Source organism: Cryptotermes secundus, unplaced genomic scaffold (genome assembly GCF_002891405.2).
Source record: "Cryptotermes secundus unplaced genomic scaffold, Csec_1.0 scaffold693, whole genome shotgun sequence".
Taxonomy (NCBI): domain Eukaryota; kingdom Metazoa; phylum Arthropoda; class Insecta; order Blattodea; family Kalotermitidae; genus Cryptotermes; species Cryptotermes secundus.
The window spans coordinates 143,361-161,711 of record NW_019722434.1 but is presented as its reverse complement, the minus strand read 5'-3'; the positions used below and the strand labels follow the sequence as shown (position 1 = coordinate 161,711).

The 18,351-nt window shown below is 39.9% G+C and overlaps 1 protein-coding gene across 3 annotated transcripts in view; it reads right to left on the bottom strand.

The window, feature by feature from the left end:
• Positions 1-7,661: 7,661 nt before the first annotated feature.
• Positions 7,662-18,351, bottom strand: part of LOC111861468 (anoctamin-7) — a 30,317-nt gene continuing 19,627 nt past the window's right edge. For 2 of the 3 annotated variants that reach the window (XM_023846077.2, XM_023846078.2), the window contains exons 5-17: positions 15,128-15,264; positions 13,918-14,086; positions 13,671-13,839; positions 13,335-13,592; positions 12,688-12,908; positions 12,416-12,611; positions 11,754-11,920; positions 11,540-11,668; positions 10,646-10,736; positions 10,350-10,555; positions 10,044-10,268; positions 9,281-9,412; positions 7,662-8,636 (exon numbers count right to left, since the gene is read on the bottom strand). In XM_023846077.2, the coding sequence (XP_023701845.1) occupies positions 8,472-8,636; positions 9,281-9,412; positions 10,044-10,268; positions 10,350-10,555; positions 10,646-10,736; positions 11,540-11,668; positions 11,754-11,920; positions 12,416-12,611; positions 12,688-12,908; positions 13,335-13,592; positions 13,671-13,839; positions 13,918-14,086; positions 15,128-15,264 (2,265 nt within the window). In that variant the 3' untranslated portion in view covers positions 7,662-8,471. The remainder of the gene's footprint in view (positions 8,637-9,280; positions 9,413-10,043; positions 10,269-10,349; positions 10,556-10,645; positions 10,737-11,539; positions 11,669-11,753; positions 11,921-12,415; positions 12,612-12,687; positions 12,909-13,334; positions 13,593-13,670; positions 13,840-13,917; positions 14,087-15,127; positions 15,265-18,351) is intronic. The other variant, XM_023846079.2, reaches the window with a different exon arrangement.

Sequence of the window (18,351 nt, the reverse complement as noted above, 5' to 3'; positions counted from 1 at the left end):
CTTTGGAAAACTTAGACACTGAAGTGAACATTAATAGAGCTTGGGAAACTATTAGAATATAAACTTTCTACCAAAGAGAGTCTAGGTTATTATGAATTAAAAAAGGATAAGCCGTGTTTTGATGAAGGCTGCTCAAAATTATATGACCAAAGGAAACAAGCCAAATTCCAGTGGTTACAGGATCCAAGCAAAATAAATGGGGATAAGCTGAACAATATAAGACATGAAACCAGCAGGCATTTCAGGAATAAAGAGGGAATATCTGAAAGACCAAATGGATGAGCTTGCAATGAACAGTAAGAACAAGAACATTAGAGACCTGTATAGAGGAATAAATGACTTCAAGAGGGGTTACCAACCTAGAAGTAACCATGTGGGACTGAAATTAAATGGGACACATCAGCTGTTGGTCTGTGCTGATGTGAATCTACTGGGTGATAGTGTAGATACCATAAAGAAGAACACAAACTTTAATGACACTAGTAAGGAGGTTGGTCTAGAAGTAAATACAGAGAAAACTAAGTATATGTTTGTCTCATCACCAGAATACAGGGCAAAATCATAACATCAAGATAGCTAGTAGATGTTTTGAAAATGTGGCACAGTTCAGAACAGCTATAACAAATCAAAACCTGATTCGGGAGGAAATTAAAAGCAGATTGAATTCAGGTACTGCTTGCTACCATTCAGTCCAGAACCTTTTGCCTTCTCATCTGCTGTCCATAAACAAAAATCAGAATATGCAAAAGTATATTATATTTATTATGTTTAAGCATCCTGTTGCACTCTACACGATAAATGATACAAACTCCCTCCCAAGTGCAAACAATGTATTATATGTCCTTGATCTTGCTCTCTTTTACACTACATGTTTCGGCCTCAAACGGCCATCATCAGGTGTATACACTCACGTTGCTGTTACACTGCAGCACTTAGTTTAAAATTTAACATTTAAAAACACATTGTTCCTTTCCTTGTTATTATCAACATCTACTTCGTTGATATCTGTCTGGTTATAGATTATTTTGCACATGTTAATTTTGATTTTCCTGTAATAGCACTATAAAATCTTTAGTTCTAATTATAAAATCTTATAAAATTTTCTCTAAATTTTAAAATTTAAAATTGTTAGGGTTACTCGCCCTATGTCTAAAGTGCTGCAGCGGCTAGTTCTTGTTTCCACACTGTACAGGTGTTATTCTGTGTAGTCTTCCTGTGTGCGTGCCGCTGGTATTCTTTACTACGTGTGCAGCACTTTAGACATAGGGCGAGTAACCCTAACAATTTTAAATTTTAAAATTTAGAGAAAATTTTATAAGATTTTATAATTAGAACTAAAGATTTTATAGTGCTACTACAGGAAAATCAAAATTAACATGTGCAAAATAATCTATAACCAGACAGATATCAACGAAGTAGATGTTGATAATAACAAGGAAAGGAACAATGTGTTTTTAAATGTTAAATTTTAAACTAAGTGCAGTGTAACAGCAACGTGAGTGTATACACCTGATGATGGCCGTTTGAGGCCGAAACATGTAGTGTAAAAGAGAGCAAGATCAAGGACATATAATATATTGTTTGCACTTGGGACGGAGTTTGTGTCATTTATCATGCAAAAGTATAATTTTGCCTGTGGTTCTATATGGGTGTGAAACTTTGTCTCTGACATTAAGGGAGGATCATAGACTGAAGGTGTTTAGGAACAGAGCATTGAGAATTATTTGGACCAAAGAGAGATGAAGTGGCAGGAGGTTGGAGAAAATGTATAATGAGGAACTTCATAACTTGTACTCTTTTCTAAGTATAATTAGAATGATCAAGTCAAGGAGAATGAGATGGGTGGGGCATGAAGCATGAATGGGGGAGAAGAGGAATGCATATAGGATACTGAGTGAAAGCCAGAAGGAAAGAAACCACTAGGAAGACCAATATGTAGGTTGGTTGACAATATTAAAATGGATCTTAGAGAGATGGGATGGTATGATTCAATAGATCTGGCTCAGAATAGGGACCAGTGGGGGGCTCTTGTGAACATGGTAATGAACCTTCAGGTTTCCAGAAAATGCTGCTAGACATCTCACGCTTATGATCCGGACTGTGCTACATTTGGTGACTGGCCTGTGTGAACTGGTCATTGGTTGTGTGGGAACATCCCACATTATCACGCATTTCTGCAATGCTCGCTCTTCACATCTCTTCACCATCACGCGCGCTAACCAATCAGATTGCTTCAAACGATCGCATTTATACTACGCTCGGCGCTAGCCCGCGTCTACACCATTACGCGCGCTAGCCAATCAATTCTTCCTCCTCACTTTCGAGTTTGGCTCCGCCCCACCGACCAGCGTATAAAAAGGAGCGACACCAGAGCCGAGATATTCAGTTCATCGATTCAGTTCAGCAGTTTCACATCAAGCAACTTCAGCCAGCAGGCTTCGTCGCCAGCGCTCGGTCTTCGGAGGCATCGGCAGGCTGCGCCGGGCACGACTGCCTTGGCCCTCCAGCGCTCTCACACCCGACTCACTGGGGCACAGCGCCTGAACTCGCCGGTGGTCGTGTTACGGTTCGACTCACTGGCCATCTGGCGTAGCCACTGCCTCATGGCTCCTACGACCGCGCTCGACTAGCCTTTCACCACCAGCAGCAACCTCCGCCATTTGCCGCGCTGCGATCAAGCAACCTCCAACTCACGCTGCCGCACGGCAACCAAGCAACCTCCAGCCACGGCCGCACTGCGGCCAGGCCACTCGCCTTTCACTAGCCTTTCTCCTTACCGGCGCGCGCTGCGCTACCTCACCGGTCAATCATCTCAGCAGCCACGGTCCTTTTCAGGGCCAACAAACTGTTCCGAAGAAGTGGGTTGTCATAGGAGTAGCAACAAGACTACACACATCGACGACAAGAGAACCCCACAGTTGGTTGACTGTGATTAATGTGCGCAGACCGCATCCCCTGACTGCTTCTCAGGCGTTATGAATAGACACTGATCGATATGAAGGATAACATCAGGATTGTTTGTAAGCTTATGAAATTTGGTCTGTCATATTATGGGAAATGTGTTCCTCAAGGGGGCTGGAGTGTACACAGATCAGGTATCAGCGGGCAAGATGTGACGTTTAAATGGGAGAAACATGTACAAAATTATGGTGAAAAGATCTCTTAAAAGTGGTTACTTAATTCAAGAAGATGGAAAAGTAACTTGAAATTGATGTCATGGTAACAGATCTTTAGGAATAGCTGTAGACCCTCATTTTAAGATACTAAATACTTGAAGAAATAGATTCTAAAAAATTCTGACAGTGGAGTATGACAGTCAGAATTTTCAATTGTCTGGTATTCTGGAAAATAGAAAATGCGTTTTGGAAACTGGATCTGTTTCCATCCTCAAGTGTGTGTGTGGGGGGGGGGAAGACACCTACTCAAGTTGGGTCCTTTAGAAAGAGCTAACCTCAATCATGGGATCAGTCCAAAAACCCACTAATTCTGGGCTGAGGAAATGTTAACTGTGTCTCAGTATTGCAACTGACTTCCTCTTGCTTCTAGTCAGTGATTTGCAGTTTATTTTGAATTTTTTCTACTCCGCAGCATGCAGACCAAATGTGGGGCCCACCCAGCCTCCATTCCAATGGGTACTGGGGGTTTCATTCCTGGGAGGGGGTGGGGGGGGGGTAAAGTGGCCAGGATAAACTTGATCACTCACATCCATCTAGTGCTGAGGTCAAGAATGTGGAACTATACCTCCACCCTCCCCATGTCTTTATGGCATAGTGCTTAATCAAGTAAGTATGGGCACAACTGATTTTTACCTCTTGGATTTCCAATTTTCATGCAGAATGCACTTCTTGAACCGCAGACCACTGTGACAGCTACTGAAAGCCTGCAGGATATGCAGGAAGCTAATGAGACTGGGTAATCTGAAAGTACTGTAATGGTTGCATACAGGCAGTAGGTCAGCAGTGTAACAAAACAAAAATACAGTAAGATGGAATATAGTCATATATCTGTGGTACTTCAAGCACTTTGTACACGGTTAGGCCATAGCGAAAAATTATGTGTTGCTCAGAATGTATGAACAGGTTCACAGGTTAACTTCTTGCCCACATTTAGAGAGAAAATATTGCTTTATTTGAGCACTGAGGAGCAAACTTGTCAACTTGGGAGTATTAAAACAAATGTACCATATGACATACCAAAACCAATCAGATAATCACTAGAGCTGAAATACGGCTCTTAAGGCAATTAACATTCAGATGATATGAGGTCTAAAAGTCTGTGATGTTACATTAATACAGATATTATGTTTGTGGACATTATTCATCTTGTTTTTATTTAAAACATAATGTTTTGGAGACAGGATTCTGTCTCCATCTAAAGGTGAAACCTACTCAGCTGGGCCCAGTTGATATAGCTAGTCCCTACCATCAGAGATAGAATCCAGTTTCCTAAAAGTTATATTTTAAATAAAAACAGGACAATGGATAATGTGCAAAAACAAAATATTTCTATTAAGATGATGGTTTTCTGGGATGTTCCACTGTGTAGTTAGCAGATAGGCACCCGTGTTTTGGAGGAACCTCTTGTTCTTCTGCTCTGAAAACGTAGGCAACAGTTTCTTCCACCGTGCTGGTACTTCTCTGTGAAACTGGTATTCTGCAATGAAGAAAAGGTGAGGCAAGCAGAACTGGTCTGCCTTGACCTTTCAAGTCTCCATCTATGGACATATTGAGTTTCATTGTACTAGTAATATTTAGAGATATCCAAGATTATTCAAATGTTTTCAGCTTGCGCAATACATATAGGTGGGTATAAGTGATTTCCTTGCATCTCTGTGTCGGATGATAATACATGATGTCACATCCCACAGAACTCACTTTATTCCATAATTCAGTTAAGGGATAAATCTTTAGTTAAATCACTAAACATTTTGTGATTATAATATAATTTTGTGATTGAAGCTTTGTGGTAATAATTCCAAAATATTTGGTTAAATGCAGAGGCTAAAATAGCATGGAGGGTGAGATTTATGGCCAGTACCAGCCAGCACAGGCTGTTATTGGAATATTATGACATGTCCAGATAAGATGGCCAAGTGAGTTTATTTTATTGTCTCATACATCAGAAATGGATAATAGGAAACTATGCAGGAATGAGAGCTGATATTCTGCCAGTTTTCTCCAATTTTCTCCAATTTCTTCTTGTACTTTAGCCTTACTGTTGACAAATGAACAACTGGACTAGTGTCAAACATAATCACAGATAAAATAATACAAAACTCCACATTTTCCCTTAACCAACTAAGCCATAATTAACATGTGCACGTGTACAACTCACAGTCGCAGTTTACTAAATTATCACAAATCTCATGTTTCGTATAGGGAATGCACGTCACTAAAAACTGCATATGTCAGTTATTCCTGCTAAGTCCTATCCATACTGTGTCCTTGCCGTAGTCCCTGGGTAATATTCTTCAGAACGGCAAAGTATGGAAGGGCGGAAAGCAATTTTCCAACACTTTAATTGGAACCCACTGGCTAAGGGAGTAAACCCCGACAGAAAACCCTAGGTCATCCAAGGCAGCGATGGTTAGTCGCAAGGTCAGCTCCCTTGCACTGTAAAAACAATTTGCTAAAAAAAAGCTCAACAAGGGATAGCCGGACGGATGACACATAGAATTACAAAAGTCCAAAACCCCAGTAATTCTTAATGGCTATTGTTAAAATCAGAGTATTATCAGAATATGTAGAAGTCATCAAGAGAGAGACAAATTCTCTGTATGGTACCAACATAAAACACGATTTCCGCACATAATCTACACTGGACAGAGCTGTAGTTTTCCGACTTCTGCTGTGATAATAATGGGAGTCCAGATGGGAGAGATGTCCAAGCTGGGTTGACTGGTCTGTTGGGCTACCAGAGACATGGGTGGATTCCTTTTATTTCCTGTAGGTTGTGTTTAGTTGAAGCTGCAAGACCTTCACTTCTTTCCAACTAATTTTGTGACCTTCATATGCATGTTGGGCTGACTTTGGTTTTTCAAGCAGACCTTGTGTCAGGTTATATTTTCACTCCTCAAACTGGAAATATGTAGTTGTTAAACAGATTTCCACTAAATCCATTACATCTTTAACTTGTAAAGCTGAACAGACTCACAACATCAGAACTTACGAGGCAGTCTTTGTTCTGAAGGTTAATGGCTTGTATTAAATTTATGCAGTGTTCTGTTCTTCAGGAAGGAGTATATTGCCAGGGGGGAGGGGGCTAAGGATCTTAAGGAGAAATTCTGCTAGGACATAACAGGGAGAGTCAGTAGAGAAGTTATTGGTCTAAGGGTGATGTCAGGTTTGTGCATCTTGGGAAGTCCATAGAGATGAGGTGGTTTACTTTGGTAAGGAGTCAGTTTATGTTTCAAGGCGACCAGAAGGACAGTTTTGTGCTTCATGAGAAGTTTCCATATGTTCCACACAATTTGAAATGTGGGATCCTTATGTAGAATTTCATAAACCCCTGATTCTAATAGATTGGTTGGCTTGTATTTCGATTTACATATATCTAATTTGATTATTTATCTGGTTTGATAGTGTGTGTTATATTTTAATGATAGGTTAAGCATATCTTCTTCTTCTATGGCGGAACAGCCTGATGTCGGGCCTTGGCCTCCCTTATCAAGCCCCTCCATTCCTCTCTGCCCTGCGCTGCTCTCTTCCATTCCTTACACCAATTCACTTCTTCGCATCTTCTTCCGCCGCATCAATCCACATAGTTCATGGTGGTCTAGTGGAGATCTTTCAGATCTCAGATCTCAGATTTCAGATCTCCTTCTGCCTAAGAAAACGTTTGAAGATTTCCCCTTCTGCCAGGATGTGGAGTTGATCTGACTGATTTGATCTCCAGAAAAAAGTTTCCAGATCGTTCATTTATTGTTCAGTATGGCCTTTTTGAAATGGTAGAACTGGATCCTGTCTCTTAGCAGGGTCCTGCTGGCTCATGAGGTTATCTATGGTATTGAGCCTTTGAAAACAATATCACGAGCCTTGCATTTCATAAGAAAAGTAAGATGACTGGAAGTCTTAGCCGGCTGAATCTTAACTCTCTCAAATTCCCTGAACTTTGGATATATACCAGGTCAATAGTGGTTATGTAACTGAGATATAAAAATTTGTGATTGTGGTATATTAATACAGTTATTGTGTTTCTGAACATGATTTTGATGAAATGTTAGTAATATATGGAAATTCCTCTTCAAGTACAAGTGCATAGGTTTTATGTACAAGATAATGGTGGTACATGAAATGATGCTCATGAATTCAGCTTTAGTGAGCAGATGGATGTGATTGTTGTTTAAGTATCCAGTAAACAGCAGTAGTCTATTGAGCAACAGCTAGTTTTTTTCTGAAAGTAACCTAATCAAGATCAATCATAGATGAGAAAGTACATGCTGTGTCTGTGCACCAATTTTGAAAATTCCTGCTTGTTTTTTTTTAATGCTAGTAGGGTGGGAACTATGTCCCTTGTATTGTGGCCACTTCTGGCCTATTGTACCAGCCCCAGATGACAGGTGAGGGTGATTGTGGAGCAATTGGTGGAATGAAGATTGGCAGGGGAAACCAAAGCACTCGGAGAAAACCTGCCCCAGCGCCACTTTGTCCACCACAAATCCCACTTGACCAGACCCGGGATTGAACCCGGGCCACCATGGTAGGAAGCCAGTGACTAACCGCTTGAGCTGTGGCGCATTCCTGCTTGTTACAAAATGTATGACATCACTGTAACATCTACTGCAAAGTTCCATACTCACCTTTCCTCACAGAAGAGTGCAAAGTATTTATGTAGGGTGTGTAATGGCAGCTGGGATGAAATTTTTGTGAAGTGCAGAAGGAAAACCCAGAATAAAGAGAATAATAAGCAATTCAATCAGAATCTGGGGATAAATACATAAGACAAATTACAGAATAATATGACATGGCCATGAGAGAATCCCACACATAGTTTTGAGCATGAAACTAAAAGGAGAATACCCAAGAGGAAGACCAAAATCAAGATGGGAACAAGTTAGGAAAGATGACATACTGAAGGAAGGAAGAAAGGACATGAAAGAAATCGAGGAGGATGAGCTATGGAAGACAGTGGTATTTCAGGCATGGAGATTGTTGGCATATGCCCCAGAGTTGTCTACCAACTCCTCTGATAGCAGAGATGATGTGTTTGTATATTCTGTTTTTTTGTTACTCTAAGAAGTGAATGCATGTAAATGAAGTTCCCATATTGTATGCTTTTATATAAACTGGAAAATATGACGCTTCATTGATGTGGAATGTCAACTTGTGCTACAAGGAAGGAATCAAGTGTTAATCTTATGTACAGTATTGGTAACTGAAATAGGTTAGTACAGCACCATAGAGTTTGTCTGTCAGTGTGTCTGACACAAAGTGGAGTAGCTCCTCTTCTAAGGTGAATGTCTTTGTCTCGGCTCAATGGCATTCTGGCTCTGGTAGCTGGCCATCTAGGTGGCATGATGTTGAGCCATCTTTTGTTTCTGCAAGGGGTAGAGTCCCTAGCTCTGCAGTTAAATCCAGAACCATCCCGCCATTTGGAAGTGGGTCATCATCATCGTCATCTTCCTTTCGTGCAGCAACCTGCAAGTCATGTGCACTATAGCGGTGTGTCATGCTAAGTGGACAGGTAAACTGACTATCTGGTAGCAGAACCCAGACTTTCACCATGATCCTGACTCTCTTCCATACACCTTCCCAATTACTTCCCAAAGATTCGGTTTAACATTATTTTTCCATGTTTTGGGTATGCAAGATTGCACCTTCCCACCAAAATCTGGTACATGTTCTCCACCAGCCCATTACACCATACATTCCCTACCCTAATAACAATACTAGGGGACATACATAAACCATGATCTTTCTTGTTGTATTAAATTATCCACATGTTTTATCTGTCTCAAGCCCAAATATTTTCATTGGGCTTCATTTTCTAACATTTATAAGTTATGTTGTTTCCAAAAAGTAAGAGACAAGTGCTCACACCAATACAAAATGACTGGCAGAATTATTGTTTCACATTTTGATTGTACTTACCTTGGGCAGTACACAGGATGCTCACAGTTTCTGAACTGAATACTAATAACGAATATTTCTTGAAATTATCTTCCCATAATTCCACCACAGTCCCCATTTCTGTTTGTTACTGCTGCTGATAATTGAATTTTAAAATATTTTAAAATTAGTCAAATGAATTTCAGTTTTTGAAACTGCAGAGTGCAGCGCACCTTCATGAAGGTGTCGGAGTCCTGAAGGGCCTGCTTTGCTAGATACCGCTCACGCTTGATCTTCAGTTCCAGGCTCTCGGGTATATCGGGCACCAGTACATCGATCATGCGGCAAATCCCGAACACCACATGCTGCAACACGTTCACTGTCATTATCAGTACATACCACAGCAAACATCTGTAAGATCCGTTCTACCTGTAATATTCTCATTTTGTCCTGTTTACTGGAAGGCACTGCTGTCCCTTAGTGCTGTTGTCTGTCTGCTTCCCTCCCATTTTCAGATCTCCCACCATGCAGCGGTAGGATGTCATAGGACGTTTAGACACTACTGATATCTGGAGACAGTTGACATTTGCATATTATCATTACATTATGCGTACTGTGTAGGCAACATGAAAAATGGCTTGTGTGCCATTAATTAATCTGAAAATAGGATCATATATTCTCTTTATGCAGACTAGGTTTAATTCAGTCTTTGCTGGAAATGTGTGTTTCATGTGACCAGTATTTAGGCCAGCTTATTCAAGCATTTTGGATTATTTTCTGTTGATAATCATGGAAATGTTGGCATCTGCTTATTACACAAAAGTTAGTTTTCATCCAGGATATTGACCAGATGTTGTGATGTAGTGATTAGTGCTCCTGCTTCATATTCTTAAGGTCCCAGGCTCATATCTCAGTTGAGGACTGCATTTTTAATGACCTCTCTTATTCCCTGAGACAGCTAATGGGCCCCAGTGCACAGCTTCACGTTGCACTCACCTCAAACACAATGACAAAGGCAAGCCTCACAGCCAGTAATCGCCAGAAGAAGGGAGTGTGGTTGCCCCTCTCATCTCGCAGACCACGGTACCGGCATTGCTGGGGCATAGTCTCTGGTGGGGCATAGGCCAGGGTGAAGTTGACATATCCCACTAAGTTCCAGTCATACTCATATTGGTACAACAGTTTTGGCAGGAATTCTGATGTAAAGGCAATCAGGAATGCCTGTGGAACGAATCCAGGGAGTTAGATCACAGAATGCACAAGATGACAGGCTGAGACTGAAAGCAGAATAGCAATACTCACATTGCTGATAACTGCCAGGTGAGCCAGCATATCCAGGATCTTGAACCAGATGCCAATATTCTCTGCCCGTTCTGCCACAATGCGTCTTGTCTCGCATACAAACTTCTGTGCATCCAGCCGTATCTCCACCCAGTTGTTCAACAGCGCAAACAGTGGAGCCAGAGGGAAGGCAGCCACAAAGATAGTAATGAACCCAAACTGGAGAACTGGAAAGGAGGTGCTAGTCAGTGCAGTTATGGTGGGAACTGGATTCTAGAGGAACTTGCATAGGCACTCCAGTATCTGTGAAGACTCACCCATCTCCAGGTACTCCTGGAAGAGTCCCTCACTGTCAATCAACTGGTAGTCCTCTTCCCACCTTGTTCTGTGCATCTTGGACAACTGGACCTGTACATAGTGCAGCATTTTGCTTTACGTATCAGCTAGTCAAGCAATTTCACCAGTTTCAAACATCATTTTGTGGCTATACCAGAACAGGCAGAAGCTTTTGTGAGAATGAAGCTGCCCCACTGGAAAAGTGTTGCTGGTGTGCAGATTCAGTGTACTGCTGCTGTTCTACAGATGTTTCAGAGTTTTGTGGCCCCAGAGTATGTCACTGTCACATGACAAGTGAAGCGCATCTGTTGGGAAATGATCACTTCAAGGGATGAGAGAGGATGATATTTTAATACAGGGTCACCAAAAGAATAATTCCAGAATTTCATTGTTTAATATATCGGTAAATTCGAGACATGTGTTCATGATATTTGTATCAGAATGTGTAAAAACTCTCAAGGTTTTGTCGTCAATTGTCCTGCATAGTGGCATTCATGTCATGTGTTTGACCCTGGTCAGTCAGGGAGATAGCATCTGTCCAGCAGAAAGATCAGTACGTGCTATGGTATGCCAAGTTTGTTATGACCATGCAACTTAATTTTTGACATTCGTATGTAACAGAAGCTCCTACAAACTATCCTGACTGAGGGTTTTCGTGGTTTCTCCTCAGTCACTCAAGGACAGTGCTAGAATAGCATCTTCAAATAGGGCACAAATGTTTCCTCCCACAATGTTTCCAGTTCATCTAATCATTTATCTTCCTATCATATGATAGTGAACTGCTGACAGCACTGTTAAATAAAGCATAAATAAGTAATTAAGTAAATAGATAAATATTCTTTGCTTTCCTCAGTCCCTGTGACCCCAGTATTCACCTGCTTCTTCTGCCACCATGCTTTCATTTTGGGCACAAAGATCTCCTGGGCATTGTTGATGATCTGTTTTCCAATCATGATCACTGCCAGCTGCTGGGCCAGCTCAATCAGACACCCCCCTGCACTGCACTAAACAGAGACCAGTAATGAGAAGGGGTGCCCATGCACACAGCAGATGGATGTGAGACACAAGACACAAGTTGTTTGCACTTACATCCTCGTTGCGCAGCCGAAGGATGCGAGTATAGTTGCCAGGGTAGCCAACAAAGCGGCCTTTGAAGAAGGCAATATAGAAGATTGAGGAGTAGAAGTTGACGAACTGGAAGATGAATACTTTGAAGGTGAGATTGTCATCAAACTCGGTCTGGGTACGGTGCATCTCTGTGACACAACAGAACAGATGTGAAAATGACAACTGAAAGTGACTCATTCTAGGCTAGTCCATATTGCTTATTACCAGCTGTGACTGTTTCAGCAGTGGTAAAAAATGACTCTGTTTGGATTGTGACTTGTTAAAGTGACTTGACCTAGGGTATAGCTTATTAAAGTCATTTATTCTAGACTTACTTGTTGAAAAGTTACTCATCCTTACAATGACATCCTTGGCTGCAACTTGTTTTTAAAATGGCTCATTTTAGGCTGTGATTGTTGATTTAATCATGGGATTCTCAAGTGACTCTAGACAATGATAAAAATGGTCATCTCATGCTTATTCATGTGATACTCCCAGAGACTTATCAGAGTGGCTTACTGTGGTGAGACTCAATTCAGGTGATTCACCCTACACCATGACTATTTACGCTTCTTCAGACACTTATCAGAATGACTTATCATAGCCCTTGGCTTGTTCAAGTGACAGACATGAAAGTGACTGACCCCAGGTAGTGAGTCGGAAGGCCAGTTTCTCGTACACACGGCTCATTGCCATGATGAGGATCAGGTTCACTACAGCACCTGTCATGTTGGCAATGGCCTGGGCCTGTGCCCTGAAGGTGGAGTTTTGGAAGAGCGGGATGGACACCAGCACACGGTAGATGATGACTGCCACAATGAAGATGATGACGAGTGAGATCTGCAGAGAGAGAGAGAGCACTCAGTAGCTGCAGTGCCCAGGCATGGGCCAGCACAAGTCACGAGGAGGAACTGACCATGAGGAAGATGATGCCAATGCCGGCCGCTACCCTCTTGTTGCGCAGTGAGCTGGGGAAGCTGGGCTCTTGTATTCCAGTGACAGGGTTCCGCTCCAGGAAGGGTGCCCGGGCAGCAAACTCTGGACGTGGACGCTCTTCTTCCTCTTGGAAGCCCATGCAATCCCAGTGGTGTGCCAAGCTCACTGACTTACGCTTCCAGTACTCCAGGAATGTCACAGCTGTGGGAAAGGCATCCAGCTGTTGCTTGTGATCAAGTGTGGTACTGTTTTTAAGTGATGGAATACCAAGAGCATTAGTCACCAATGTTATATTGTATTAAGTATTTCATGTTTCTCTGCACTGAAACACTGCTCCTTTCACTGTAAGGGGGCATATTAAATAGCAGCTGATGTGACAACTCTAGAGAAAACTTGTCCCCCAAGAAGAAGGATACAATTTCGGGTTAGACAAAATATTCCCTCTATCCAGGATGCAGCAGGTGGCAGTCTGATTCATATGTTAGCAAAGTGATATTCTGACTTTTCCAGGTGACTGTTTGTTTCCATCCTCTCTGACTCACTCAGTTCATTCCCACATCATGCAGATGAAACTGCATTACTGAGTAACATTTGGACATTTAGCTTACATTTGTGTTTCACACTCACCCCAGAAGGACATGAACACAGCATAGAATACTGTGCCTGGGTGATCAAACAGATATGCAAGCTGCGCATAGCTGCACACCTCACTCAGGTTCCAGAAGTTGCAGCCCACATCGATGTCACAGAGTGGACACATGTTGAACTCTCCCCCACTGTTGCACACCTCTGCAGCCAGCTGGTTGGAGTGCATTGTACATAGACCATACAGAAACACCAGGAGGCCAACCAGTGCAGCTGGCAGTAGCCATCCTGTGTAGAACCCTGGAAATTTGCATCATCCCATGTAGGACCCTGAACAGAGATGTAACCTCTATAACACATCTGCTGCACAGCACTTACCCAACCACGCAAAGTAGATGGCAATCTTCTCCCCAAAGTACTCCCGAATATGGTCCAGAGGCTGATATTTGTACCACTTCCCCCAGCGTGCCCAGTATTCGTACAGCACCTGCCGAGCATTCAGAGCGTTCTCAGTGACACCCTTCTTCTTCCTAACTTCATACGGGCCCTGAAACAACATGCACCTTTAGTTCCAGTCTGTGGCATCCTTTTACACTGAGGTTATGTTGCTGCAGGAGGCACTTACATCATGTAGGGGGAAGGCAGAAGAGAACACTCCTTCCTCTACCAGCCGGTCTATTCCGACCTCACCCTTCTTCTTCTTGCCAAACAGGGCAGTGGAGAGGATCTCATACAGAATGCGCCCTCGCTGCACATTTGTGAAGTAGTTCTCCCTATCGTCACAGCCCAGGAACCTGAGTGGCATGTACAGTTAATTCTACATCTTTTATCTCTTGTAAAGTAAATCTAGGAGGAAACTGGAAACAAACAAGGGGGTTATCTTTTATCGGGCAGTTTCAGAATGAAAATGTAAATTTCCTGCATTAGGTAAAAGTTTTTTAAGAAAAATTTATCTCCTAAAGGACAGGGCTGTAGAAAGAGACTTTTGCTATTCTATTCAATTAAGGCAAGTGACTCTTTTAGCCCAGTTTCCTTTCTTAAGGATATAAAGTGGGCTTGTAAGATCACTGTGCTGTCTGCATGTCCCCTTTCAAGCAGTTGGCTGATTTTCATGAAACCTTGTATGAAGGTTATGGTATCAGATACTACCCTAATTCCCTACCCCAGCAATAATGACGTGGCCGGCATATGAACTTGTGATGTGGGAGCAGCAGTAGCGCTGCTTAATTTAGGGTCCAGAATGAGGTATAATAATAGATTTTCAAAATATAAATAAATTTGGTGAGGTAATTTTCCTGTAGAATGTGAAATAACGAGGACTGTATGAAATGTATATTTAGTTTCCATTGGATCTAAGTATGGGAAATTTGGTACAGAAGTAGATCGTAAACATACCTACATATTGTATATGAATATTGTTTGTAGCCCAGCTTTATGAGTTCTGCTTGGAATGCATCGTTTAGTTTGTAGCCTTGTCCATGAGGAACTTAAAAATAATATGGTCTCCACAATGAATATATATGTATTCATGTGGTTCATGTGTAAGGCACAGCAATTGGAGATTTCAAAGTTTGACACAGAGTGATTTGCAGATAGGCTGTGACTACAGGTTTGTGCTCTGTAGCAAAAGTAAGCAGCATAAACAGTATACAGGAGGAAGATTCTGACATCTTTTGTACCAAGGGCCTAGGCATTGCAGTGTTTTGTAGGGGGATCATGTTACGTGTCCATGTATTGCAGCATCACTGTGGTAGCCATTATCTGCCCATGTCATAGCATCCTTGTGGAGACCATGTTACACATGTGTCGTAGTGTCATTACGAGGACCGTGTTACCTGTCCAGCTTGGACTTCTTGAATGGACAGGTGTAGTAGTCCAGTGGCTTGTTGGGGACTTCTTCATGCATTATGTTGGGCAGCCTGAGTGCCTTAAGAACCAGCTGTGACCAGTTCACTGATGGGTTTGGATGAGCCTGCCAACACAATAGATAAATTGCACATGAGAGGCAAAGAAAAATGTGAATGTTTTTTGTATTCCTGAGCAGTGCATTCATTCATTTCCTTTGTGGGAACTGCCCACATTCAAGCAAGTGTGACAACGCAAGCTTCATATTTTCCATATATTCATACAGGTAACAAACCTAGGATGTGGAAATGGTCCCTTTGCAAATAGATATATCAAGATACATATACAAAATTACACAAGTCACACAATCAAAATCACTTACATTAATCAAGTAAATTAAATAATAATATAAAGTAAAAAATTTAATAAGATAATTTAAAAATAACTTACTATAAAACTTGAATTAACACAATTTTATTTAAATTACCCATATTAACTGAATTAAATACATTACAAATTTACATACTTGTGACCAATTATGTTGATAAAATTCATTCATGGAATAAAAAGAATAATGATATTAAAACCTCTTCAATGCAGATTTAAAACTTCTCACATCAGTAGCCAACATTTTTATGTTTGAGGAAGATGATTAAAAACTTTAATACCTGATATGTACACACCTTTATTGTAGTTTGTTAGGTTAACTGCAGGTAAATATAAATTATTGAGGGCCCTAGTTTTGTATTTGTGAATCTCATTGTTAAAATTAAATAAATGTTTATTATTAATTGTTTATAAAAGGAATGAATATATGTACTGAGAGTAGAACATCATTATTTCCAAGTTCTTAAAAATGTCCCTACAAGACTCTCTTGGTATAGAATTCGTTATAATTCTAATAACTTCCTTTTGCAATCTAAAAACTTTGTTAACACAAGAATAGCCACCCCAAAAAATTATACCATAACTTATGATAGAATATATAATAAATTAGCTTTAACGTATCTAAAGGGACAATATATTTTATATTTCTCGATGCATAACATGCAACACATCCAGCGATACAGTGCATGCAGCCACAGGAGTAGAACACATCATAAGACATAATATACACACAACATTAGAAACATAAGAAGAACGACCCCCATGAGGATGATCAATAACACACACAAATTTAAAATATGATGTATGAGATAATAGGTTTTAACAAGTTTTAAATACATAAACTTTATTATTATATAAGGACATATACAAATTTAATATTATTTGTAAATGGACATATGAAGGCAAGCAGTGAATAAGTTGATGGATTGATACACCTGAAGATGGCAGCATACTGCCGAAACATGTAGTGTAGAAGTGGTAGATGGGATTGTATGCACTTGAAGACTGTTAATACAAAATACACATTATGAATATGCAATGGAAATTTTATTAATAACATAATCAATATGCTGTTTCCATGAAAGAGTATCATCAATAATTAATCCCAGAAATTTTGTCTCAGTCACATTTGTTAAATTTATCTGATCATAGTTAATTTGAGTAGTGATATAATAAATAGGTCAAAACTCAACATATTGAATCTTATTAAAATTCAAAATTTGTGGTAAAACCATAATGTGGATTAAGTCTTATCTGGAGGGTAGAAAACAAAGAGTTGAATTGTACAATAGTGAGAAAGGGAAAATTTTTTCAGGTTGGAAAACTGTTAAATGTGGAGTGCCGCAAGGATCGATATTGGGTCTCTTGCTGTGTCTGTTATATATTAATGATTTATGATTAATGATTTTATCAAGTTATTGTTGTATGCGGATGATACAAGTGTATTAGTATTGGGTAATAATATCCAGGATATCCAAACAAAGTTCAGACATGTGTTAAATTCCTTAAACCTTTGGTTTACAGGAAATAGCTTGTCTATTAAAAATATGAAGAAAACTAAAGTGTTAAAATTTGAAACAATTAATCATGGAAATATGCCAATGCAATTGCACTATAATGCACTATGATGCAATGAATATCAAAATTTTGGGCCTTCAAGTTTTTAAACTGGAAAACACATTAAATTAATGTTACCCAGATTTGGCAAGGCATGCTTCACATTAACAAATATGAAGTTATGCAGTAACAGTAAAATACTCAGCATGATATATCATGCATATTTTTATTCAGTCATGAGGTATGGGATAGTTTTCTGGGGTAACTCATCAATAATGATTCTAGATTAAAAGAACACTATAAAATGTATTGCAAGATATTAAGTAGAGTTATCTCAACAGCAAAAAAGTTATATCTGAACAAAGTCATAAAAACTTCCAATAATAAAACAAGAACAACCTGGAAAATTATAAAAAACATGACTGGAAATAGCCAAGCTTCTACTAAGATGACTTGTTTAAATATAAAGGGTAATATCACTCAGGACTACAAAAATATAGTAAGATCGTTTAATAACTTTAGATATAAGCAATTCTACGAAGAAATGAACAAATAATACTGTGGAAACAGATAAGAAGTTCATGGATTATTTATACACTTCATTTCCAAAACCATCTCAGAAATTGGTATTAAAAGCAACTAACAGCAATGAAATAGAAGAGATAATAAGATCTATAAAACTTAAAGCAGCTTGTGGATATGATGGAATTACTACCAAATTAATAAAAGCAAGTGCACCATATATATCATCACCATTAACTTACATATTTAATAAGTCATTGTCTACAGGAATATTCCCTGCTCGATTAAAATATTCTGAAATAATACCCATACACAAAAAAGGGGATAAAACCGACATGTCTAATTATAGACCTATATCTTTACTCCCAATCTTTTCTAAAATTTTTGAAAAAGTTATATATAAAAGAATGATTTTCCACTTAAATACACATAACCTGCTAACGCAGGAGCAATTCGGCTTTAGAAAAAACTCTTCAACTACATTAGCTACTTATAATCTAATGGAGAATATTTATAGGGCTTTAAACAACAAATATATAGCGGGTGGAATTTTTTGTGATCTGAGTAAGGCTTTTGACCGAGTAAATCATGATATATTGCTATCAAAAATGGACTTTTATGGAATTGAAGGAGCTGCTCAGAAACTTATAAGATCCTATTTGAGAGGAAGATACCAGAGAGTAATTTTGTATGAAAATGGGAGTAAATGTTGTTCTGAATGGAAAGAAATACAGTGCGGAGTGCCTCA